This window comes from Hibiscus syriacus, unplaced genomic scaffold (assembly GCF_006381635.1).
Source record: "Hibiscus syriacus cultivar Baekdansim isolate YM2019G1 unplaced genomic scaffold, ASM638163v2 tig00111311_pilon, whole genome shotgun sequence".
In the NCBI taxonomy this organism is placed as follows: domain Eukaryota; kingdom Viridiplantae; phylum Streptophyta; class Magnoliopsida; order Malvales; family Malvaceae; genus Hibiscus; species Hibiscus syriacus.
In genome coordinates, this window is record NW_024063054.1 from 1 (window position 1) to 26,231 (window position 26,231).

At 33.8% G+C, this 26,231-nt stretch overlaps 2 protein-coding genes and 1 pseudogene across 2 annotated transcripts; all 3 read left to right on the forward strand.

Annotated features, from left to right (window-relative positions):
* Positions 1–8,973: 8,973 nt before the first annotated feature.
* On the forward strand, positions 8,974–9,812 carry LOC120158358 (late embryogenesis abundant protein D-34-like). The gene is made up of 2 exons (XM_039169223.1): positions 8,974–9,534; positions 9,619–9,812. The coding sequence occupies exons 1-2, from the start codon at positions 8,974–8,976 to the stop codon at positions 9,781–9,783; spliced, it is 726 nt and encodes a 241-aa protein (XP_039025154.1). The 3' UTR covers positions 9,784–9,812.
* Positions 9,813–16,217: 6,405 nt separating this feature from the next.
* LOC120158382 (transcription repressor OFP16-like) lies at positions 16,218–17,167 on the forward strand. The gene has a single exon (XM_039169235.1). The coding sequence runs from the start codon at positions 16,315–16,317 to the stop codon at positions 17,071–17,073; it is 759 nt and encodes a 252-aa protein (XP_039025166.1). The 5' UTR covers positions 16,218–16,314; the 3' UTR covers positions 17,074–17,167.
* A 6,739-nt stretch (positions 17,168–23,906) lies between these two features.
* Positions 23,907–25,041, forward strand: LOC120158305 (annotated as a pseudogene).
* Positions 25,042–26,231: the final 1,190 nt, after the last annotated feature.

The following is a 26,231-nucleotide window of genomic DNA, read 5'->3' on the forward strand; positions in this document are numbered from 1 at the left end:
TATTATTTTATCATAGTTTGATGATCATTTGTAATTTTCATATTTGAATTTAATTAGTAGTGGTTTTAACGTGCGTTCATGTAGAATATTTCAACAACGAGTGATTTCTAAGAATTTTGTTTTAGAATTTGAATATATCTATCTTTAAACATTAAAATTATAATAGTGAAATAAAACGGTAATATGACTTCGTCGCTAAACTTTACTCTGTATTTTATTTCACTCATTGCACTTTTAATTTTTTCAATTTACTCACTTAACTTTTGAATTGTTCATTTTGGTCACATTGAATTATTATATTATTTTGGTATGATGTGCCATTTTTTATTATTATTAAAATATAAAATAATTTAAAAATGTAAAATTAAAACAAAAGGTGGCCATCCATGTTCGTCAGCATTTGACGCTATCGTCGACGGTTGTAGATGGTAGTCGTTCGGTCCCATATTTCGTCGGTCATTTCATCTCTAATCCTGAGTCTGAATCCGACTTCCATATAACAGAACATGCTCCAAATCTGATCAAAAATGAAAAAAAATCAAAAAGTCGGTTGTCGTCGACCATCATAGACGGTGGTCGTTCGATCCCAAATTTCATAGGTTGCTTCACCTCGACCCTCTGAGTCTGAATCTGACCTTCATTTTGTGAAAACATGCTCCGAAGTCCATGATAGGAGATCAAAAGTGAAGAAACCGAAATATTTTGTCGATATTCATGGGTTTAGGATATTTTTCGGTGAAACAACCACCAGATTCGGACTCAAGGGGATGAGGCGAAGCGACCATGAAATTTGGGACATAATGGTTGTCGGTTTCGAAGATCGACGATGAACGGTGATTATTTAAATATTTTTTAATTTAATAATAATAAAATATTAATTTATTATTTATGTTAAATTATTTTATATTTTAATAATAAAATGTCACATCATACTAAATATAATAAAGAAATTGAGAGTGACCCAAAACAAAAACAATTCAAAAATTTAGTAAGAAATTTGAAAAAATTAAAACAAAAAATAAAATAAAAGAGAAAATAAAGTTAATAATGGTATAATTTACCTAAAAATTAAAAAAAAAAAACATAAGGGAATTGATGAAGGCTACAAACATAAACCTAATAGACCTAAATAATTTACAATTTCCAACGGCCAGTTTAGCAATCTGAAGCGCATGTCCAGCATAACGCCATATATAGACACATATTGAAAGCCCACCCTTAAAAACTTTCTCCGGTACCTCATTCTCTAAAATTTTCGGTCTCAATCAATCTCAAAACACCCTATTACAATGGACAAAATGAGCCAACGACAGCCAAGGTCTCAGATCGACAAATACTTCGACCTGGACCCCATCACTATCTGAGAAGTTTTAGAGACGACAGCTGTATCTGTTGGCGACACACCCGTTGAATCAAGCGACGCTGCTGCAATACAAGAATCAGAAAAGAGATGCATTGACAGCGACGACGAACCCAAGGAGGTAGGTTGGGCGGCAAAGCCCAAGCCGCGGCCAGTTTCAATGCCGATGCAGCACAGAATGTCAATAAGATAACCATTTCTGATGTATTATCGGTAAACAACTATTAAGACACAAATTTTCATAATTGTCCTTCCCCTTTTCTTCAATGCAAAACTGATCGACAGCCTGTGGAGGAAAGCAACGGCGGGCGCACGAGTTCGGGTAAGTATCGCTGGAAAAAACTTATATGTTTTTCTCATTCTCTTTGGTTTTGCTCGTGATTGGGTCCTTGAAATGGCCCCTGGCATGTTTTGAACAACCGCTTATCTTAAGGAAATGGGAACCGAACCTTCAAAATTGAACTTTGATCTTTCAAGCTTGCCTATCTGGGACCATTTACATAATGTTCCTCTAGAGTTATACTCTCGGTTAGGCCTTAGTTACATAGGAAGTGCAATAGGAATTCCACTCTCTATGGATACAGTAACTGCAGCTAAAACTCATCTCGAATATGCCAAGCTCTGTATTGAAATAGGAGCAAACGACACTATTTCTAAATACGTTGAAGTGGAGCTGAAGGATGGAGCAAAGGTCTCAATCAAGGTTAAAGTACCTGGATGCCTGCTAGGTGTAACACTGTAAAACATTCGGCCATAACGAGAGCTCAAGTTTGGAGGAAAAGAGAAAATTACCATACAACAATAGAGTCTGAACCTCCAGTCGGTGGTATTGAATTGCTGCAAGAAAAGAAGCCCCCTCCTTGGAGGAATTAAATGATGTCCACTGTAGCTGAGGAGCTTGCCAATGGTAATAATGATCAAAAAGAAGAACAGCAAAGAAAACCTGTAACTACTGGAAAAGATCTTCAAGAAATGTCGACGTTCAAGCAAAGGAAAACAAAAAAACAAAATGAGGTTCAACAAGACCTTACTGTTTTAGAGAATTCTGTTCAGACTCAAATGTGACATCTATTAAGAATGGAGGTGAATCTCTTCAACTAACAGAGGACGTGGAAGGCCTGCCAAAGATAAATTAAAGTGGATATAACTGGTCCACAAACAGGTTTTCAAGTTCTTAATGACTCTGAGGAATTCCTTCTGCTCAAGTGGACATCCAAGAAAACCACGTGCTTCTTCGCAAGGAGTGGCTGCCTTAATTAAGAAACTTAAGTCGAAAAGAAAGCAGTACTTGAAAAACCAAAGTGTGTTGAAGGTGGGTGGAGGGGTAAAGTGGATACTCCCAAAATGATCCTAGCTTTTTGGAATGTTAGAGGACTCAATAGTCCTCAAAAGCAAGACAGAATATTAGAAGAGCAAACCAGAATAAAGTAGACGTGTTTTGTTTGTTAGAAACAAGAGTAAAGGAAGAAAAGTCTGTAATTATTCTTGGCAGTAAATTTTCTAGCTGGAATGCATACACCAATTACGACTTTGCCTTAAACGGTCGGATATGGATCGTTTGGAGACAAGGCTTGGACATCTCGATTGTTCATTCTTCAGACCAGTGCATGACAATCAAAGGGCTATACCAGAATGCTCACTTAGTCATCACTGCAGTCTATGGTAGCAATGATGGTATTGCAAGAAGACTCCTCTGGCAGCAATTACGAGATTTTGAAGCTACTGTTGGCATTTCTCCCTGGATTATTGGTGGAGACTTTAACATAATTCTTCACTCAAACGAAAGTTTTGACTATGATCTCATTGGCCCTTTATCTACTTCTGACATGAGAGACTTTCAAGAAGTTCTCGCTAAACTTGATCTGATTAATCACCCTTTCTTTGGCCCTTCTTTCACATGGAGTAACAAACAACAGAGTTCCTACCTTGCAAGGAAGCTCGATAGAGTTTTAGTTAATCCTAAATGGGTAACCACTTACAAGGACTCGCATGTTGAATTCCAAGCCCCCGGCATCTCCGATCATTGTCTTGCTCAAGTATGGCTCATAAAAGAAGCTCAAGTTGACCGACTAAAGCCGTTTAAATTCTTCAATTATTGATCTCAACACCCTAGTTTTATGGAAGTGGTCAAACAGTCATGGTTTGGTCCAACTCAAGGGCACCCAATGCAAATACTTTTCACCAAGTTAAAGAGACTGAAAATCAGCCTTAAAAATCTTAACCAAGCATGGTACAGTGACCTTCCTGCAAGGGTTAAACAAAAGAAATCAGATTTAGAGCATCAACAACTTAAATCTTTAAAAGGAGAGGATGGTATTGCAAAGGAGTTGCTCCTTCAAAATGAGTTAAAAAATCGGGAAGAAGCTCAAACATTGTTCTACAGACAAAAGCAAAAGTTCAGTGGCTGAAAGAGGGATAAATGCACCAAATTTTTCATTCTGCAGTCGCGCTTAAAAACAAAAAAGACACTATTCGCATCCTCATTGACGAAAATGGTAATAAGTGGAAACATATGATTAAATGTCTGCTGATGATAAAATTCTTCACAAACTTGATTGGCACTGCTGATCTGCAATCAAAGACACTGATCCTAATCTTTTGAAGGATTTACTACGGTATTCCCTGCCTGCCGACAAGGTCGATGCTCTCGTGAAGGATGTCACAAAGGAGGAAATCAAAGAGGCTTTTTTCAGTCAAGGAAATGAAAAATCTCCAGGACCTGATGGGTATTCACCATTCTTCTTCAAAAATCATGGTCTATTATTGAGAGATGTTATAGCTGCTATATCCCAATTTTTCCAAGAGTCCTACCTCTTCCCCGCTTTCAACGCTACTATAATCGCATTGGTTCCAAAAATCCCTAACCCACCAAGGTAAAGGACTTCAGACCAATCTCTTGTTGTTCAGTGATAAAGCCATTTCAAAAATTATTGTTAGAAGATTAACTACTCTGTTGCCTGATTTGGTTACTCTCAACCAAACCGTTTTTATTAAAGGTAGAAGCATCATTGACAACACACTTCTTGCCCAAGAATTAGTTAGAGGCTATAGTAGAAAGAACTTATCTCCTAGATGTTCTCTGAAAGTAGACCTTCACAAAGCCTTTGACTAACTAAATTAGAACTTCATCTCTGCTATTTTGAAGGTCATTGGGCTTCCAAGGATTTTGTCAGATGGATTGAAATTTGTTTCTCAACAGCTGCCTATTTTATTTCATTCAATGGGAGCTTGATGGTTTCTTTAAAGGAGCCAGGGCCTGAGGCAAGAAGACCCTCTTTCCCCTTTACTCTTTATCATTTCAATGAATATCCTTTCCAGACTTCATAACTTGGCAGCTTCAAGAGGTATGTTTGGCTATCACCCCAAATGCAAAAAGATAGGTCTAACTCATCTATCATTGCTGACGACCTCTTATCTTCTGCAAAGGTGACTTGGAATCTGTTATCGGGTCACTAATGTCTTAGATTTATTCTATGATATGTCAGGCCTCAAACTTAATGCCTCTAAAAGTGAATTTTTTGCTGTTGGTATGTCTACTAGTGCTATCGAAAATATTCAACAAATTACAGGCTTCAACAATGGCTCCCTACCTGTGAGATATCTAGGCATCCCTCTTCTCACAAGGAAAATTTCAGAAAAAGACTGTTATTCTCATTGATAACATCAAATCCAGATTGCACCACTGGTCTAGTAAAACTCTTAGTTATGCAGGAAGATTGGAACTAATTAAATCTGTGCTGACTAGTGTTGCCAACTTCTGGTGTAGACAACTTTTCCTGCCAAATTCTGTTTTGATGAAGATTGAACAACTTTGCTCCCGATTTTTCTGGAAAGGGACTGACAAATCAGCTTCTGGAGTAAGAGTGAGCTGGAAAAATATATGTTTCTTGAAATCTGAAGGTGGGCTTGGGGTTAAGGATATGAAATCCTGGAACAAAGCATGCATGATCTCATTAATTAAAAACATCCTACCTGAAGACGGATCTCTATGGGTAGCTTGGCTTAAAAACTATGTTTTTAAAGAGAAAGATTTATGTTCTGTGGGAATTAACTCCACTGCAAGTTGGAGTTTCAAGAGACTTTTGAAACTCAGACCTGAGGCTCACCAAATTCTGTCTTCAGGTGCTATAAAAGTCACTAAAATCTGGGATTCTATTCGGGATAAGAAGGCAAAGGCCCCTTGGCAGAAACTGTTATGGTTTCCCCTGCACATTCCTAAACACAGTCTGATAGCATGAATGGCTTTCCTTGATAAACTTCCAACAAAGGACAGACTTCAACGAATGGGACTTATCAGCGAAAGCATATGTGTACTCTGCAAATCTGAACAGGAAACAAGGGACGTTTATTTTAAAATGCCCAATGCTGTTACAATTTGGACAACAGTCTTCTCACTTTCTGGTTTACGTTTTACTGCTTCATGGGAGGTTCTTATAGCATCGGCTAGTTCTAATTGGAAGGGAAAATCATTGCTCACTATAATCATGAAGATAGCTCTCAATGCTCTCATTTACACATTATGGGAAGAGAGAAACAAAAGGGTGTTCCAAAACCGAACAAGGTCTGCAGTAGCTATTCTTAAAGCTATTAAAGATACTGTAAGCTTACAACTAAGCGGTAGGACTGTTAATAGAGTCGATAGTGTTAATATTTCTCTATGCAATCATTGGGTATAGTTGATCATTGATCTTCTTGTTTGTAGCTTGTTTTGTTTCGAACCTTGATGTATATTATAGTAGATTCTGCTCTTGGATAATAATACTGATTTATCCACACAAAAAACTATTAGACACCATGAACGTTTCATTACATTAGATTGCAAAAAAACGAGAAATAATAAATCAAATATGTTTTTTGGGGATTGTTTTCATTGCAATATAGGATGCTCCTTCAAAGTTGCCTAGGGATAAAGCTGTGACATGTGAAGATGCTGATGAGGTGAAAGGTGCAGAGCTTAGAGCTAGGCCTCAAGCCGCCGCAAGGCCTGGTGGAGTGGCGGACACGATGGAAAATACCGCTAAGATGTACCTTGATGATTAAGATGACATCGCAAACTGAACGCCTGCATATTAGAGTTTTATGGTAGCTTTGCTACAGGTTTTGTGTCGATTTTGCAGCAAACTAAGAACTAAATTAGAAATCTTCGTGGCCATGCGCATTTAGCTTAGCAACTAGGAGCATTTGGAATATTAGGATATTTCAAGTTTCGAGTTTTATTATTGGTGTGAATTACTTTATGTTGTACAGTGTTGATTAATTATATACATTTCTCTTTTGTCTACTACTTTTGATAAGCCTTTCTTATCGGGACAAAATGAGCGAGGAAGAGGCAACATGGTCCAAGGTGGACGAAAATTCCTATCAGGAAGCCATCACCGTAGGAGAAGCAACGAATTTATCACGGTGGATATGAAAGCCACCACCGGTGTGGCGAGACGAGGATCAGATCATCATCTCACCCTGACGTTTTAGAGCCCTTAGATTGTTATAATTACTTAGTTTCATCCTTCTTTATTTCTGTTCTGATGACAGGACGGTTGTGAGCAGGTGATAAAGATGAAGATGCTGAAGAGAGAAGAGGGCAAGGCATGAGGAAAGTAACATGCAGCTACGCCTGAGGCTTTTTAGGGTTTAAAGATCACAGATCAGATCACCTATGGCATCCAGTTTGTTGTTAACAGCATTTGACATTTATTGCTCTGTAACTGAAAACTTTCCACTATTATCAGGATAAAATGTTTTTTTAGCAGAATTGTGTTGGAAATACCAAATGAAATAAATTGTACATTAGGTGAAATCCCCACATTTAACTTGATACGGGATCCAAATTTATGAATACTAAAACAATCAATCTCTGCACAGGGCAAAGCTATACTTCCCAAATGCAACGTGCTCCTTGTCCGCCGAACCTATTATGCACATGAGACGCTTAAGCCTGTAAAATGTGGTGGGGAATTAAAATATTTAGCAATACACGGTGTACGAGTACTTGCACATTTACACGAGGCTTTATGGTTTGTGGTGGGATGGGGCTTTAAGCCCTGTAATGGACCTAGCAGAGTATCAACTCCTTCCACCTGCTCTGAACAATTATTTTCATCCAAGAAAAAAAAAGGGTTACAAATCTCAAATTCATTAAATTAATATTTTAAAATTTCAAATTTAATTTGATATGGCACATTTAGAAGAGACGCACCGCGTTAATAGTTCAAAAGAATCATGTTGATTCAAATGCCTTGTTTCGGATAAGTTCCGAGGAGTCTTTGAAGGTCTTCAAATGTGTTATTCAGGTGGTTATCGAGCTAGTCGATCGTGAGTTTAGACAATACTTGATTCGTGCTCGTTAAGCTCATTAAAATTTTGCTCAACTCTCTCGTTAAAATAACTTGTTGCTCGACTCGTGCTCGTTAAGATCTTTACTAGTCTCATTACGTCTCGTTGCTAGTTAAGCTCACCAAAATTTTTAAATTATTTTTTAACTATAGGTAAAATCTACTAATACTATATAACGTAAATTGATAAATTTAACAAAAAATCAAAGTGTATACGAAACAAATTCAAGTCTAGACTCCAAAATAAAAATCCACAAATACATTAAAAATAATTACAGTTTATTTTTGGGTGTAGTAAATAATAATTTAGTATTTTTATTAGAAAATTAATAGATTAATCGTTTGTCATCTATTAGTAAATTAGTAAATTTTTTAATGAACTAGTTTTTTAAGATAACTAGTAAAAATTATAAAAAAAAAATTAATGAGTTGCTCGTGAACTTATCGAGTAAAGTTGGACTTTGCTCGACTCAGTTCGTTAATGTCTCGAGTCAAGCTTGAGTTGGATTGAGTTAACTCGAATCGAGCTTTTATTAAATTTTAATTGAATCGAGTTCAAACTGTTCACGAACTGGTCATATAATTAATCAGTACCCCTGGTGTTATGATTTAGACAAACAATTTGATGTTCTCAATCTTTCTTCGCCACCTTCTTCTGAGAGTTTTTGTTACTCTGCTGAGATCCCTCAACTTCTATAATAAAATTTGATTCGTTGATTTTCATTTGAACTAACGAGAAAGTTAAACAATCGACTAAAATACATTCTTTAACGAATAAGTCAGACTCCGTTTTTAAGATACCACCAATTAATTTATTTAATGCATCAAATAAATATGTCTATATCCTCCTTATAAAAGTTTAACACTATGATGTATCCAGGGATGGACAGAAGAGGCGGGTGGGACAATCTTCTCTCTAAAAATTTAGAATTATCATATATTTTTAAATTTTTTTATATATTTTCTATTAAAATCTATTTTGTTTTCCCTGAAATTTAGTTTACTCCTTAAGTTTAAGTTCGTCCTCAAACATAAAATTTTGTGTCTGTCCCTAGATGTATAACCTTCGGGTTTATATTTCTCTTTCATATTTTAGAGAAAATTAAAGAGAAAAAAATAATAAAATAACAGAATTAAATTTTAGAGAAGCCCTTGCCCTGTAGTTGCTCATGGCCACAAATGACCAGTATGTAGAGATTATAGCGTGTTGCCGTGTGCATTCCATTGGTAGCGTGGGATGATACGACCAAGCCAAGTACTACTTATTCAATTCCATCTCCTATGCCATCTGCTACTGCCTTTCCATATGTCTTGTTCCAGATACCAGCACTTGGAATTTCAATCCACACCGCCATGCAGTCGGCTGAGAACACGGTCCTTGGGCACACAACCAAAAAGGGTCCCGCGGCTGCAATGCAGTCTGCATCCACCGGTAATGAAAGAGCAAGCCTCGTTAGCCACAACCAAGGTGGACATCAAGGCGTCTCCGTCATTAAATCTAACAAAGACGACGGCGAGGTTTTGGTCACGGAGTCCATTGGTGGACAGGTGGTCGCTGAATACAGGCAACCGGATGTTTCAGCGGTCACTACAACTCCAGCAACATTGATTGATCCTGGTCCAATCACGATTGGGGAGGCTTTGGAGGTGGCAGCCCTCTCTGCTTCCGATAAACCGATTGATGAGAGCGATGTGGCCGCAATTCAAGCTGCGGAAATGATAGCTACAGGAAGTAGCGAGATATTGCCCGGCGGTATAGCATCGGAAGCTCAATCTGCAGCCATTCGGAATTCTCAAATCAATCGGTCTGAAGATCGAGCCACTCTGTCGGACATTTTAGCAGTAATAACATGTTTTTTTAGTAGTGGGTTTGGGGTTGAATATTTTTGTTTTGTGTGATGAGATGTGTTTTTGGTTTTTGGGCAGGATGCAAGTGCGATATTGCCAAAGGATAAAGTAGTGACACGTGAAGATGCCGAGAAGGTGGTAGCTGCGGAGGTGAGAAATAAAGCTGAGATGCAAACTACGCCCGGTGGAGTAGGTGATGCCATGGCCATAGCAGCTCGTCGTAATCAAAAGTCAACTATTTAGTTCTTATCGTAATACTACTTGGAATGGAAGTTACGTGTTGTTCTCCAGCTTGATTTACATAGTAAAAATGTAATAGCTTGGGAAATATACCTACTTTTTGGTTTCATGCAGCATTGGGCATCTTAATCCCAATCCCCAACAGGGGCCTTTTCCCAATTTCACCACACTTGATTCAACCTTCCTTCACTAATTATTTCTCGCATAAATCTAATTCCCTGCGACCATCACATCTGGTTAATCTTAAATATTTTATATATTTGTATTGAGATCTGAATGAAAACCGCTTCACAAGCAAAATACAATGACAAATGAAGCCGCCATCCATTTGTTTGGTTGGGCTCATGGCCCGAAAAGTCTCTGGTTGGGGACTCATAAAAAAAAGCTAACCTCTGTTCCAAGTAACTGCTAACTGCCAGTGTAATCGTAAGATGAACAGAATTTCTTACGTTTAAAATTTGAAATTTAGAGGCATTTGGCTTCTTACGTTTAAATTTTGGAGTTTAGAGACATTTGTCCGGTTGTTTATTCTTTTAAATAGTTTAAATTGTTTTTCGTATTATTTTGAATTATTCTTTTGAAGTGTTTGCTCACATTCTTTTGAATTCCTTTTAAATTATGAATAAGAGTATTTTCCTTTTTTGAGTCATTTTTTCTTTTCCCTTTCGATAATTAAAACTAGATCTTTGTTTTTTCCGTATTCTTTTAAATTCTAAATTACTTTTTCGTACATTTTAAAATTATGGATTCTTTTTCCCCCCATTTTTCTTCTTGGGTAAGATTAAAAATAGATTTAAAATTCATTAGAATGTGAGTTTTCGGACTTAGGGTCAGTTTCATATAGTTTTAAAATTATGTAACTTTTAAAAGTGTCGCAAAACGAATTTTTAAAAGAATTACAAAAGTAAAGTACTTACAAAAGTATAGTGAATTTGAAAATATAAAATATTCATTATAAACATTATGTCATAAATTAAAAAATATAATATTTAAATCATATTTATAGTTATAATTAAATCATATCAATTTATATTATAATAAATTCAAAAAAAATATTATTATATATAATTATAAATTTAAACTATATTTAGAGTTATATATAATCATATAAATTTAAACTATAATAATTCAAAAATTATTGATTATTATTATATATGAATTTATAAATTAAACTATAACAAAAGTACAAAAAAATACAAATAAAATACAAATAAAATAATATTATTATAATAAAAATATATTTTATATAATTCACTATTGATATTTGAATATATAAATCATAAATTTTATTTATTTTTAAATAATTAAAATAAATTATTAAAAGTAATAATTATTTTTTAAGGATATTAGTACTAAATTATTAAATAAAATATAGATACAAATTAAGTGGAGCTTATACATTTAGTAATGTAAAATTCATTTTCTTTCAAACGCAAAGTTGAAAATGAAAAAAATTAAAATCTTAGGTTTTGTGGTTGGTTTGTCACTGTAACTTTTTTTCTTTTTTTTTACCAATTTAGCATTGATTTTGCGTCAAAACGGACATTTTAACTAAAAGTGCTTTCAAAAAGTTTTACCAAATGGACTTTATTAGAAGTATTTTTTTCTTTAAAGTTAAAAAATCTCTATAATAAATAAAGGACTTTCGTTTGAGTTTTATAAATTTTCCCCACTTAATTCAAAAAACATAAGATTTGATCACTTTCATTTACATTTTAATTAAGACGTGGTCACTGAAGTTTAACGACCGTTAGACGTTTAAAGTTTGTTTACGTGGCAATATAAATATATAAAATTAAAATTATATCAGTTCACGTAGATAATACGTGAATTAAGTTTTACTCAATTTCCTTTCATATTTGTAAACTTTTTCTTATTAATTTTTTTTAAAAAAAATAAGTTTTGATCACTTTCGATATCATTTTATTAAGTATTGGTCACTTGAACGTTGAATATAGTTAGTTTGATGACGTCACCCGTTAATAATATGGTTTAATTTTTTAACCCCTACACGTTAGACAAAATACTGATTATGAGTCTTTTTGCAAATCTAAATTAATTTAGGGACAACATTTCAATTTATCCATTTTTTGTTAAGTTTTGGCCAACTTCATTATTGTCATCTTCTCCCTGTTTCTTCTTCAGAAATCTTTGCTCCATTGCTCTATTGTTACATTTCTCTTTTTTTTCAAGGATTCATGTTATATTTCAAGAATAATGCAATATTTTCAACTTCTAATAACAAATAATAATACCACATGTTCAGAGAAAAATGAAAAATAAACATCTAGAGATAAAATAAAGTTGGTAATCTCAGTTATACAAACTAAAATTCATTTTTCATAGATTTATATTGTCAAATGTCAAATCCAACAAGGAACAAAGAAGACATATCAATTGATCCAAATAATCTGATAACTGGATTGTGGTGATTTTCCTTTAAGAAAGTGCCTCCGATGAAACATAATCAATGGATCCAAACAACTCGATAACTAGATCTGTGAATTCATCCACTGAACTCAATCCAAAATCCATGATCTTCAATGTCGAATCTTTGTTTGTTCTAAAAAACAAGCAATTTTCTTATTTTATCTCCCTATGAACAATGTTCGCCTTATGAATCATCGTTAACCTCCGAGTACCTCATTTCCATGACAATCCGATCGAACAACTCACTGTAGGAACATAGCTCTAGTACTAAGTGAACATTGGTTTGATCTTCGTAAATGTCATAGAGGTCGATCAAACGTTCTCGAAGATCTTTTGCATCACAGGGATTTCGTTGGTCAACAATGCATCAGAGATGGAAACCTAGTAATGTGTCATCAATAACGCCGTCAATGAAGAAGCTCTAGTTTTCTCGACTCGAGATGGTAGCGTTGTGGTTATGGTGAATCGTTTCATAGTTTTAATGGTGAATTCTTTGCAGTTCTCACGATCTTCATTACTTCTTTTTATACCTTTTCTTATACCGTAGAACCCACTTAATTTGACTTCAAAATAATTACAAATAATAATTAGAAACAAGAAGGTATTGCAATGGAGCAAAGATGTATGAAAAAGAAGCGGAGAGAAGATAAACAATATTGGGGGTTAGGGAGAAAAAAATTAAAAAATATGTAAATTAAAATGTTGTCCCTAAATTAATTTGAATTTATAAAAATACCCATAATCAATATTTTCTCTAAAGTTTAGATGTTAAAATAAAAATTAAACTATTTTACTAATAGATTACGTCATCAAACTAACGACAATCAATATCCAAGTGACCAAAACTTAATAAAATGATAACGCAAGTGACCAAAACTTAATAAAACAATAATTTAAAATACCAAAACTTAAGTTTGTTGAATTTGACGAGCACAAGTGTAAAAATATGAAAGGAAAGTGACCAAAACTTAATCCATGTATTTTCTACTGGGAAATGATGTAATTTTAATTTTATATATTTATCGTTCTACATCAGCAAACTTTAAAGGTTTATCGATCGTTAACTTTCAATGATCACATCTTAATTAAAACGAAACGAAAAGTGACCAAATATTATATTTTTTGGAATTAAATAATGAAAAGTTTATAAAACTCAAACGATAATGATCAATTATATAATTTACCCTAAAATAAATATAGAAGATATATAAAAGAATACAGGTCCACATAATCAATATGTTATTACGGAATACAACTTTCAGAAGAAGGTCAAATAAGTTCTATTGACCCCTTCAGCTTTTTTAATTTAATTTTGGTCCCTTCAATTTTTCTTAATTTTATTTTTTTAATTTAATAAATTTTGAGTTCCGCCCTAAGCTTTTTATTTTGAACATAAAAAAAGTTAAGAAAAACATCAAAAAATACTTGTTTGATGTGCTTTTTATTTCGAACATAAAAAAGTTAAGAAAAACATCGCTAACACCTGCTTGATGTGCCCTTATTGGATGAATAAAATTTATTTCAACTTAAAAATATTTTTTAAAAATAAATTATTTCTATTTAGATTTTAATTTAGAGTTAAATTTTAATTTTAAATTTATAAAATTTGAATAATAAAGAATTAAAATTAAAACAATGTTATTTAGTTTTTAGTTAAATAATTTTTTTTTTAAATTGATCTTTGATCTTTTTTTAAATTTCTCTTTGGTCTTAAGTTCACCACATATTCCTCGACTATTATAAAACCAATTTCTTTTTCGACAATATTTTTTTTTCAATTTAATCAATAATTTTATATAATTTCTTTAATTATTCCTTAATCTATTTTTTGAGAAATCTTCCTTAATCTATTAATGTTAGTGATGTTGATTTCCTTTTAATAAAGGGAACAAGTAGAAAACAACAGTGAAGTACAAATAAAAAACATTAAGACTTGAGAAATGTAAAAGAAATTACAAAAAAAAAAACAAGTGGCAAGATTATGAGAAAAAGAAAAGTATAATATTGCAAACTGATGAGAACAAGAGTCACAAAATTATACAAGTCTTACAGACCATTGGTATTAGCGTTACAAAATAATAGTGTACCTCTCTGCTTTGCAGCACAGAACATGCGAGGAAGCTTAAAATAACACGTTTGGCTGGCTTATGGGGAAGAGATCCAACAGCTCATTTTTTAGATCTGAAACCTTATGATCCGAAGTGGCACTGCCACACATAATCTTCTCTTCTTGCCCTCCTACCTAATCAACTGTATCACACACGAGAAGTATTAAGAAAAAAGAGTATTATTATTTATTGGTCAATGATTAGTCATGTTGTCGTCTCCCTGTATATTAATTGTTTACGAATGATAATTGTACTGAGGATGAGTTTTAAGACAAGCAATGAGAACAAACACCAAACCCTTGCTCGACATGTGATCGGTCATCACGTGCGTGCGTTGCATTGAAACTTCTTGCTATTATATTTATTGGATTTGGACAGCAATTTTAATAATACCATTGATGCTAAAAGCAACTGAGATATATATGTCCTTGCCAGCAGTGTTTTAGTATGCTTTGAATTCGCATTATTCATTACACTTAAGACCCTGATGCTCTAAACCTAATGGTCAGTTGGCGAATTATTGAATTTCGATTATCGAAAACGATTGAAGAAGATTGCTTGAAAATGAGGCCTTGTGCTGAAAGCAGGCGTTAGTTGGCTACTACTTGCAGTAACAAGCAGAGGATTGACTCAGGTCATTTTTTTTTTTTACGTTTCATCGAATTTGAGGCGACTAGTAGTTTGGTGGAATGCTCCAACTGACGTTGATTTCTCATGCTCGCCTTTTTATTTTTCTGATATCGCAGTGGATTGGTGGTCACTCCGTTGCCAACGTCCTTCTCTGAAAGCAACAGCAACAGTTCCTTTTTTCACCGCTTCAGCTTTTATATGTGCATCACTAGAGTGGCGTTGGCTGAAGCGGTGGTTGAGGGTCCTTTTGGACGCCATGTTAAGTTAGTTGGATGGGGCTCCCACCACCATGTGCTAGCTTTAGTAGTTTTAAGAGTGATTGGACCATCTTGCATTTTGCAACTTACCACATTCATCTAAGCCTAAGGCCCTTTTCCTCTTACGTATCCCCCCTTCTTGTAAAAACATAATGACAAAAATATCCTAATGTTTAATTAAATAATAACCGACTTTTTTTTTTGAAGTATTTCGATCCATAACATTTTATTTTGTGATATAAGGCTCATTCACAAATGAAAATTATTAGTCAACAAACTGACAATGCTCTAAAATATGAGTTTTTTTAGTTTAAACTAAAATATTATGAGCCAAAATCCTCCAAAAACAAAGAATAAGAGCTAAAATGATTATTTGTTAAATATTTAAAAAAAAATTTACTTTAAAATAAAATGATGGAGACAAAATACTAAAAAGAAAAGAATAATGATTATTTAATCAAACGGTTAATTTTTTCTAACAATTACCCATATCTTTAAATCTAGAGTAAATTATATGGTTAATATCTAAACTATCAGTTTTTGTCTGTTTAGTACTTAAACTTTCATTTTTTTAAATAATATTAAATGTTTAATTTTTGTTTCATTTTAGCACTCTATCGTTAAAAACTTAACAGATAGACTGACGTAACATATCTCTGACGAACAGTAGATTATAACAGACTAACGAGTTGAATAACATAGTTCAATTTTAGACCCATCAAACGATGGACTATGAAGATATGAGGATGATGAAATCAGAATCATCGATCTAACACAAACCCAAATTTCTTTTTTAAAAACTTCAACACTATCAAATTGGATCGGTTTGTAACCGTCGACTCGGATTATCAGTCTTACGAATCATTTATTCATAGTCAATTTATAAAGTTATGTTATGGTACATGTATAGGAGTAATGGAGCCTTCGTCATCAATATCTCTCTCCGCCCCCAATCAAATATATTTAATGAAGCCCTCCCTGTCCCTTCTAATCTCTCTCTCTCTCCGCCTCCCTTCCTCTTTCTAACATAACACTAGAGCAATAAGGATAATCCATAAGCTTGCACTTCATTTTCCTTTTCTTTGAGACCGCAACTGGAGGCCATAATCATGCCAAACACCCTGGGCAAAAACCTCAATCTCTGCTTCAAAAGTATCAGATTCCCATTAGCCTCCCACCCTTCCTCTTCTCAGCCGCTAACCCCAGATGATAGCCGCCGTCTATTAACCTCCTCCACCACATCATCAGCCGTCTTCAAAAACTACAACTCCCTCTATGACAACACCTTCGACTACTCAACCTCCAAATCCCTAACCCACTCTTCATCTCTCTCCTTTGACCCAGACCCCGAACCCGACTTCGCCACCGTATTCGCTTCTCAGCGCTTCTTTTTCACTTCTCCCGGTAGCTCCAACTCCATCATTGAATCAACACCGTCGCCATCGACGGCCACTACGCCTGAATCATCGGATACTGCAGTATTAGCCGGCAGTTCCAGTCCCATCGATAGCGCAAATGAATCCTCCAACGACGACAGTTGCTGCGATCGACCGAGTCACGAACATATCCCCCAGACGACCGTCACAAACAGTGTCGCCGTCCCGACCGTCTCTCCCAACCCATTCACGGATTTCAGGAGATCCATGCAAGAAATGGTGGAGGCGCGTGACTTAATCGACGTCAAGGCTAACTGGGAATACTTGCATGAGCTTCTCTTGTGTTACCTTGCATTGAATCCCAAAAGCACACACAAGTTTATTATAGGAGCATTTGCCGATCTTCTTGTCAGCCTAATGGCGGTCGAGGGAGGCGGCAGTGGCAACGACGGAAATATCGCTGAGATTAGCGGCGGTAAGATTAATCCATAGCAGTGCATGTAAAAAAATATGCACCACCTATTGGCTGCCGATCAAAATGTTACTCTAGTTAATTAATATATACATGTGCAAGGAAACTCAAAAAGTTGGTCCCATTGTTTTTTTCTTTATTTTTTGTCTTATATGCTTGTGCAATTATATTGCCTTATCTTTTAAGCTGCCTTCCTCTGTGACGTTGCAAGTTATGACATGTTACAACATAACACCTTCTAAAACTCACTAGAATGTGCTAGTGTAAAGCTGTTGTTTGGAATTGTGCTCTCAGATGCAGGAGGCTTGTCTTTGTTTGCATTGAAACCAATTTGTGAAGCGACTCTCTCACTACTCAATTGTTTTAGGGGTTAATATTATTTTTTTAGAGGTATTACCTTTTGATATTTTTTTTATATAAAAATTAATTTATGGTAGAGAATACAAATTTACATAATAAATAAAGTATATATTTTTTAAAATGTGATTGTATTCCAGCACCACTAGATTAATCCTTGGTTGAATTGATACATTAATGCATTACTTTGCATACGTGTTGCAAATTGCGGAATTGTTTATGGGATGGTCGCTAGCTACACCCAAATTTGTTGCTTATATTCTGCCTGCGGTGTTAGCATCATCCATCCTCTGCCTCTTCTCATTAAATCTGATTACCATGTTCTTCAGTAAATATATGAATGGCATTTGTCTTTTACTTGCACGCTCAGTCGTTTCTCTCGATGTAACATTATTATATTAACAAAATAGGATTAAAAATATTGAACTCCATGTGGGCTTGGAATCGGCAACCATTGGTGGTGATTCTCTAAGCACAAAAAGTCATAAATGGATAGCGATGGACCGACGCAGAAGCAAACAGATACATATTTGTCCTTTTCACAGTTCTGACTAAAACAAAAACCATAATGCAATTAACTACTTTCCAAGATCCGGCCTAAGACAAATCCCCGGATTGAAATGAAATCTAGTTGGAATTCAGTACAAAACTACCCGCGGAATCTTGAATTCTGTCCTTAATTTCCTTTATTTAATTTAATTAATTAATTCTTTTCAAACCTATTGGTCATAAATTTCTACAAAATTAAAATTATTGGAATTATTAATGTTTGCATAGAGCATTGGTCCATTTGATAATTGCTCTGAATTAAAGAGTGATCACATCTCTAGGGACAGGGAAGTCCCGCTCGTAGCCATAATTATTGGTTCTGTCATCGAACCGATTGAATTACATACACTGACAAATCAATCTTTGATTTGATTTCTATACAATCTTGCTCTTCTCTTTCTAATGATAAATACCAACGCTTTAAATGGCACTCGATTTTTTGTAACAAGGCATACCCATTAAAACAGCTAAAGGTCTTGGTGCTGGGCTTCTAGATTGGGCACCCTTTTATGAATGGCCTAATCTTGGTCCTTGAAGCGAATTAGTGGGGTCTTCTTCGTAATGCTAGTCCAGGTTTCCAAACATTTGTGAATTTCTACAAAATTATCAACATTCAGATTCAGGGGCTAATTCGTAATAATGATAAAATGAAGTCTACCCTATTAAAATAAGAAAATCTGATTTGGTAACAAATGTTATTTTTATATAGTAATCTCTAAAGTTAATTTATTGATTAATTAATTTAAATCAAATAATCTAAAATTATTTTTAAAAAATTTATAATTACTAAATAACAGTAAGTGAACCTTCTAATTAAAATAGGACCCATCTTCTGTTAAATTATAATTCAAAAAGACAATAATAATAAAGTGAAGTCACTCATAGTCCCTTGCAGTTGTGAAAAATGATCTGTCGAGAAATGGACCCGCCAGGCGCCGGATAGGGATGAAGCTATAAAACCTTTGTATGCAATTAGAATTGAAATTTAAGTTTTAGGGTTAAAAGTGCAATTTCATCATTGTATAACTTACAGTTTGGTAAGTTTTAAAGGGACTAAAGCACAATTCTACCCTCTACCTGCCCCAGTGCAGCCCACGCGACACTATAAACTTGATGAGTCGAAGACTTGTTGAAGAAAATAAAGACAGCATATGCTACTTGACAAAAGAAAAAAGTAGTTGTTGGCCCCATAATCGTGTTCAGAAAAAAGACCAAACAGCTGCTTTAGCTATCATAATTGTCATTAGTTTGCCGTAAACATCATCTACAATATGCATGGTTTTACGAGTGCCGTAATCGAACGATATGAATTCTTCTCCAAAGCAAGCCAGTCAAGGGGGGAAAACCCTACATGTGACATGCATATGTTGATAGTTATGAGCATAGGAAGGGAGATATGGGCCATGCACTTAGATGATTTGGAGCTTTCAGCACATGGGAATGAGGTTTGGTTGATAAAATATAAAACACACAAATGTGTAAGAGATTTTAGCTTCTTCTTTTGTCAATCTGTTAATAATTTGGTCAACAAAAATGATATAATTGCACTAGTTAAAGTGAAATATGGACTTGTAGAAGTCTCTTATTGAAAATGGGAGAGAAACATACAAGCACAGAGGGATCCGGCTCGGATTAAATTTCCGTAAATTACATCAAATTAATTCATGTTTACATAAATGGTTAACTAGCCTACGGGGTTCTGATTTACATAACTAAAGTAATAAAAAATTGTCGAACATGTAAGTTTTTTCAATTGTGTTCAGGGTACATTTAATTTACGAAATGTAAGATTATTCATAAGAATAAGTTTGTCAGACTATATCGAGTTTGAGTATTTTGATCATCCAAACTTGAACCATATTAATTCTAGCTTAAAGTTTACATATTCAAACAATATAGGCCTCATTTTTTTCCTTTTGAAAAGTCTTAGGTGATTGTAAAGTAATATATGTTCAGAAATTTTCTTAACTTATTAACAACACATGTCATATAAATGTAATTTTTCGAAATCATATCCTCTAAAAATAATATTTCTATTATCATTGAGATCAGTACATCAGTAGACATGATCTTAGAGACTACTACTAATCAGGGGTGTCAGTTAACATTACATTACTCAGAACTGAGATAAATGCTTTCCTTATCCAACATAACTGAACTTTGCAGGTTATAAGTGCAACAAATGAGGTTGATTGTATCGACAGAGATGAATTGCCGAAATTCTCGACTTAAATGTGATCCTGAGGATGAAGACGCAGAGGGTTGGGCTTTAAATTCTCAATTTGCTCTTTCCTCTGCCCATTTCATTATTGTGCTGCTGGTCTTCAATGTGCTTCTGGTGCTGCAATCTCGTTTATGCCTTTGTATTGCCCTTTCTAGTGCATCGGTACGTGTTTAGCAATTGTGGTTTACCGACAAAGTTTTGAGCTTTTCATAAATTCAAGAAAGAAGATGGAGATCAATTAGCGTAGGCACTCTATACAGAAAAGGACAATTAGTTTGATGATGAAAATATAATTTTATTAATAGTTTAACGACTGTGAGTGTAATTTATCCTAAATCCAACGTGAAGTAATGTTTGTCATTGAAAGGCAAAAGAAACGTATCGGGATCAAACAAATTAAAAGCCGGCGTGAGAAATGAGGGGTTTGCATATGGAAAAGAGGGCTTTTAATGCAACTTGGTTCACACTCTACCGCTACCCAACACACTGCTTCGCTTTGATTGTCAGTCAACCGCCCAATATGCAATTATCTCAATTCAATGCTTTAACCACTTCAATTCTCTATTTAATGCTCTTATGGCTAAGTGTTGAAAAACCATCAATACTTCACTCTTTTGGGCTCCCTTTTTTCCTTTGCTTGTGCCACCATAAACCTATTCTCCTCCTCCCATGAGTGTGAGTCAGCACGCCAAGCATCATATATGCTAATTAAACATGCTAGTAAGGAAAAAAAGGAAAGCAAATGATGAAAAAGCTCATCGATTGTAGAAGGAAAAAAACAAATATATTTTATTGAGTTTAATTCGATCGATAACGTTGTGGTACATATAGAAGACATAAACTCAAGTCTAATTAATTGATAACGTGGAGCAAAGTGGTGGAAAGCTTAGGTTCTCGTCCCTCTGCTACTGCACTCTCAATCATGAGGACTGTTAGAGATCTCATGAACCGCCCATGGAGAGTTATGGCGCGGTCCATACCATGCGAAGCCAACAGGCTGATAGCCTGGCCAAAATTGGCCGGGGGCGCAATCCAAGGCGAATGGTGCAAGGCCAACCCCCTGCTGAAGCCGTGAACATCCTTAAAAAGACCAAATCGAGCTGAGAAGAAGGCATCCCCACTGAGCTCAGTGTTTTCTTTACCAAAAAAATATTTATCTATTTAAGTGTGAAAAGGCTTGGATAGTTTAAGTATTGTAACACATCCAACTCAATCTGAACAATTCAAATAATTCAAGATGTCACATTGAGTTATGAAAATGACTCACAAATTTAAAAACGATTCATACTTTCATAATTATCAAATTAATTTCAATAACAAATCTAATCGAGGTCAAGATCATAAATTAAAAATATTTAAATCAAAATCAAAACATCCTTACTCATAAATCAAATATAAAAAATTGTAATTCAAATGAATTATAAATTAGAGTCATTAAAGTTTCATATTACACATACCCACTAAATAAATGATTATTGTATTTTAAATAAATTACTTAAAACCTCTTTCGATAATATTATTGTTTCATCATAAATTATAAATAACTATTAACGTAGACACAAAATCATTTTTTTAGATATTAAACTTTTAAAGTAAATAATATATTTATTTATTTTATTATATTCTGTGAGATTTATAAATATAAGTATATAATTCACAATACAACAAGAAGATCTGATGAATAATTTTTACATTACACAAGGCCGGATGCAGCCAGGCTGCAACGCTTATGAAACCATAAGTCTCATAATTGAAAGCAATGATGCTAATCCATTCTCATTGAATGCACAACAACATTACTACATATCTTTATTTATTATTACTGTTATTTTAAAAAAAAGGTCTTTTATAATGTCCCACTGTATAAATAGTGTTCATTCTTATCTAAGATGACAAAGAAGGTGTACTAACGGAGAGTTCTGTAGTGCGGCGCCTAAAAAACGGCGTGATCGATTAAATAAGTGACTGGTTAAAATTTAGGTCAGTTATGTTATATCATTTAATCAGAAATATTATCAAGCACAATAATATATTAGGTAGCGCTTATATAATGTAATAGGTAGCGCTTAATAATAAATAGGCATTTAACCGGAAATATTATTAAGTACAATAACAATTAGGTAGCGCTTATATAATGTAATGATAGCACTTTTATGTGAAGTATCGATATTTTCGATAGGATATTTACCTATTTCTTTGAAAGTGTCGATACTTTTTTACGCGTACTTATTAAAGTACCGACACTTTCAACATAATTGGTAGCGCTTTACCGGTTTTATCATTTCGATACCGGTTTTGTCATATTTTTACCTATTATATTGTTATTGATCGATACATTTTCATAAAGTATCGACACTTTTTAGACGTTATAACTTCTTCTCTTTTAAATTACGAAAGTGTCGATACTTATATTAATTTATCGACACTTTCAATATATCCGGTAGCTTTTTACCGGTTTTATCATTTCGAGACATGTTTTGTCATATTCTTACATGTTATATTGCTATGGATCGATACATTTGTATAAAGTATCGACACTTTATAGGCACTATAACTTCTTCTTTTAAATTCAAAAAGTGTCGATACTTATATTAACGTATCGACACTTTCAATATATCTGATAGTTCTTTACCGGTTTTATCATTCCGTGACCGGTTTTATCATACTTATACATGTTATATTGTTATAGATCGATACGTTTTTATAAAGTATCGACACTTTATAGGCGCTATTACTTCTTCTCTTTTAAATTCCAAAAGTGTCGATACTTATTTAAATCTAATCGATACTTTCGATATATCCAGTAGCGGTTTACCGGTTTTATCATAATGAAACTGATTTTATCATATTTTTACATGTTATATTGCTATGGAGCGATACATTTTTCATTTGTATCGACACAAACCGACAAGTTAAGTTTGCCGGTTGCCAAATTTTTTAATATTTTCTTCATGATTTCCACCTACAACATTGTTATTACTCGATATTTTTAATAGCGCTAATCCGAATTTGTTAAATATATTATAATGTATCCGATAACACCGTATATTAGCCGTATATTTTCGTCAATTGGTGATGTTTTTGTTTCAAATATGTTTGATATTTTGGGCTCTAAATTTTGGATTATTTTTCCTTCTCTTGAGGTATCCTAGGATCACTCAAGTAGTTTTTTTATAATCAAAGCAGTTTAATTCATTTAAATAAAATAAGTTTAAATTTTTGTATATGTAAAAAAATCTTGCTAGTAGATAATTCATCAAAATTAAATGTATGATATAGATTGATCGAATTAATCAAAACAAAATTTTAAAATTAGATAGTCAATAAAAACATCATCATATTTAAGCGAAGAAAATATTAGTATATAATTAGTATTTGAACCCAGAAATAAATAAAGAAGATAAGAGAGAAACAGGCAGTTTTTATAGCTTTACATTTGTGTAACGTTGTATATACACACATATCTACATTAAAATTCAAATTTTTATATTAGCTTTTTATTTTATTGAAGGTGTTCAGTCTAAAGTTTTATTATATCTACCTGAAATTTAATTTTTTTATATTAATTATTTATTTTATTGAAGATATTCACTTTAAAATTTTATCCCATATAATTTTTTTCATTATTAATATATATATATGTCTACTTAAAAAATATTTTTGTATGCGCAGCTTCTTTTCCCTGTTTCTCTTACGTCTCCTTTCTGATTTTTTTAAAGCAAATCTAAAACCTTTCTATCCCTCTCATTTGCTTGCAACCTTTAAAGTTGTCTGAAACCCGACATCCGTATCACACTGGAGCATTGAGGAACACGGTTTTTCAAGCTTTTCTGAAAATGAGTTCTTCAGTTCATCCTCAATAAAGCATCCGAGGTACGATTATTTTTTTTTGGTTTTGATTGAGAGGATTAGTAAAAGAGGAAAAGGTTGCCTTGTTATGGTTATTATAATGAGGGACTTTCCTTCTTGTTTTGGTGAAAACGGTGTTCAAGTAGCCGATTCATCGTCTTCGACTGCACCTAAAGCTGCTCAAAACTTGGTGACTTATGTTTATCAGTGTAAACTAAAAGGTCATTCTTGCTTAATTACGGTTACATGGACCAAGAATCTGATGGGTCAAGGCCTTGGTGTCTCAATCGATGATTCAGCAATCAGTGTTTGTGTAAACTTGAGATAAAGGCCTGGTTGTTCTCCAAGAGAAAGGATCGAGGAATTTACATGTACATTCTGGGAAAGTTAATATATGTTGGGATTTTTCTAATGCCAGATTTGGTTCTGGACCAGAACCAGTTGAAGGATTTTACCTTGCTATTGCATTTGACCAGGAAATAGTATTGCTCCTTGGGGATTTGAAAAAGGAAGCATACAAGAAGATTGACATTAGAATTCCCCTAGATTCCGATGCCGTTTTGGTTGCCAAGAAAGAGCATATTTTTGGGAAGAAGTTTTATGGTGCCAAGTCTCAGTTTTGGGACAAGGGGCTGATTCACGATGTTGTGATCGAGTGCGACACGGGCGATCTCAAGGATCCGTGCCTTGTTATCCGCATCGATAGTAAAATGGTGATGCAGGTGAAGAAGCTCAAGTGGAAGTTTCGTGGCAACCAGACCATTTTGGTGGATGGACTTCCGGTTGAAGTGTTGTGGGATGTGCACAACTGGTTATTCGGCAATGCTGCAGGCAATGCCGTGTTCATGTTTCGAACTTGCGTCGGTTTGGATAAGTCTGCATTTGATCCATCTGTATTGACATGGTCTTGCTCTCAAAAGCTTAGAGATCACCAACTGCAGGGTCTCAGTTTTTCATTAATGTTTTATGCTTGGAAACATGAATAGAAATGTATTCTTTTTTTTTTTTCCAGATTTAGAAAAATACTTTCTTCTATAATGATTGAAATATAGTACATGTTCATTTGTATTCTGTCAGTCTCAGTGTTCTGGCTATTTCATGTTAACAGCATAAACCAATTGATCCTGTTGTACTTTATAGGGAGAATTTTTATATAGATTAATGGATTGCAGGATCAGTGTCAGCAATCAGTGCTTGCTCTGTTCGGACAAGGATGCTTTCAAGAAGCATTTGAAAATGTACTGTCGTAACTGATTTCCGGCGATACGACGAGTCTCGACTTATTTTGTGAAAACTCAATTTTGTAAAAAAAATATTTCGGAGTCGCCATCAACCTTTTGGGTTAAGTAGGTCGAATACCCAAAAATCTTCTCTTAAAAGAGTTTTTTTTAAGAAAAAAATCATTTTAAAAGATGCACTAATCCACGTGTAACCAGAAATTCAATTTTTTAGTAATAAAAAGAGTTCGGGGTCGATTACATGTGGGGAATGATAAGCACCCCACAACGCTCAAAATTAGTACACATCGATTATATATTGTCTCTAAATAGTAGAAATCTAAGAGTTCGAATACATATTTAAATTACGATTTCATTATTCCGAATTCAACCATACAAAAATTCTAAAGACAAAAATTCTAAAGAAAAATATAAAATATTCTTCTTATTTCAATTGAAGAGAAAATACTCCTTAAAACACTTTAGGGCGAATATTTCTCTTTCCAACTGAAATTAAATGAATATAATAATTTTTCCTAAGAATTTAAATTAAATAATTTTTCCTAAGAATTCAAATTAAATAATTTTTATTCAACCAAACAAAGAAATTAAATTCATTAATCCGAATTATATTATTAGAAAAAATAAGTGATATTCAATAATTTAAAAATGTCGAGACTTGATCTCTAATAAAATTAGCAAATTGTCTCCATAAGTTTAAAATAGTAAATATTTCCCTTTTCCCCTTCGAAAGTAATTAATTTTCAATGCAATCAATTTTTTTAGGTTTTTCTAGTGAAAATATTTATTTATTTTAAAATATCAGAAAATGACATCTAGTTGTCTTAAGACTGTCCCTTCTTAATATTTTAAAATATATAAATACTACCCTTAATCCAATTATGTAATCGGTTAAGTTATACTAATGAGGCTTTTAAACAAAATAAAATATGATTCATTGAGCACTTAGAGGGAAAAAACA

What these genes read in the sequence shown, in the direction of transcription:
- LOC120158358 (XM_039169223.1), top strand. Translation starts at nt 8,974, where the DNA reads ATGCCATCTGCTACTGCCTTTCCATATGTCTTGTTCCAGATACCAGCA. An exon ending in CTCTGTCGGACATTTTAGCA is followed by an intron (nt 9,535 to 9,618) that starts GTAATAACATGT and finishes GTTTTTGGGCAG; the next exon opens with GATGCAAGTGCGATATTGCC.
- LOC120158382 (XM_039169235.1), top strand. Translation starts at nt 16,315, where the DNA reads ATGCCAAACACCCTGGGCAAAAACCTCAATCTCTGCTTCAAAAGTATC.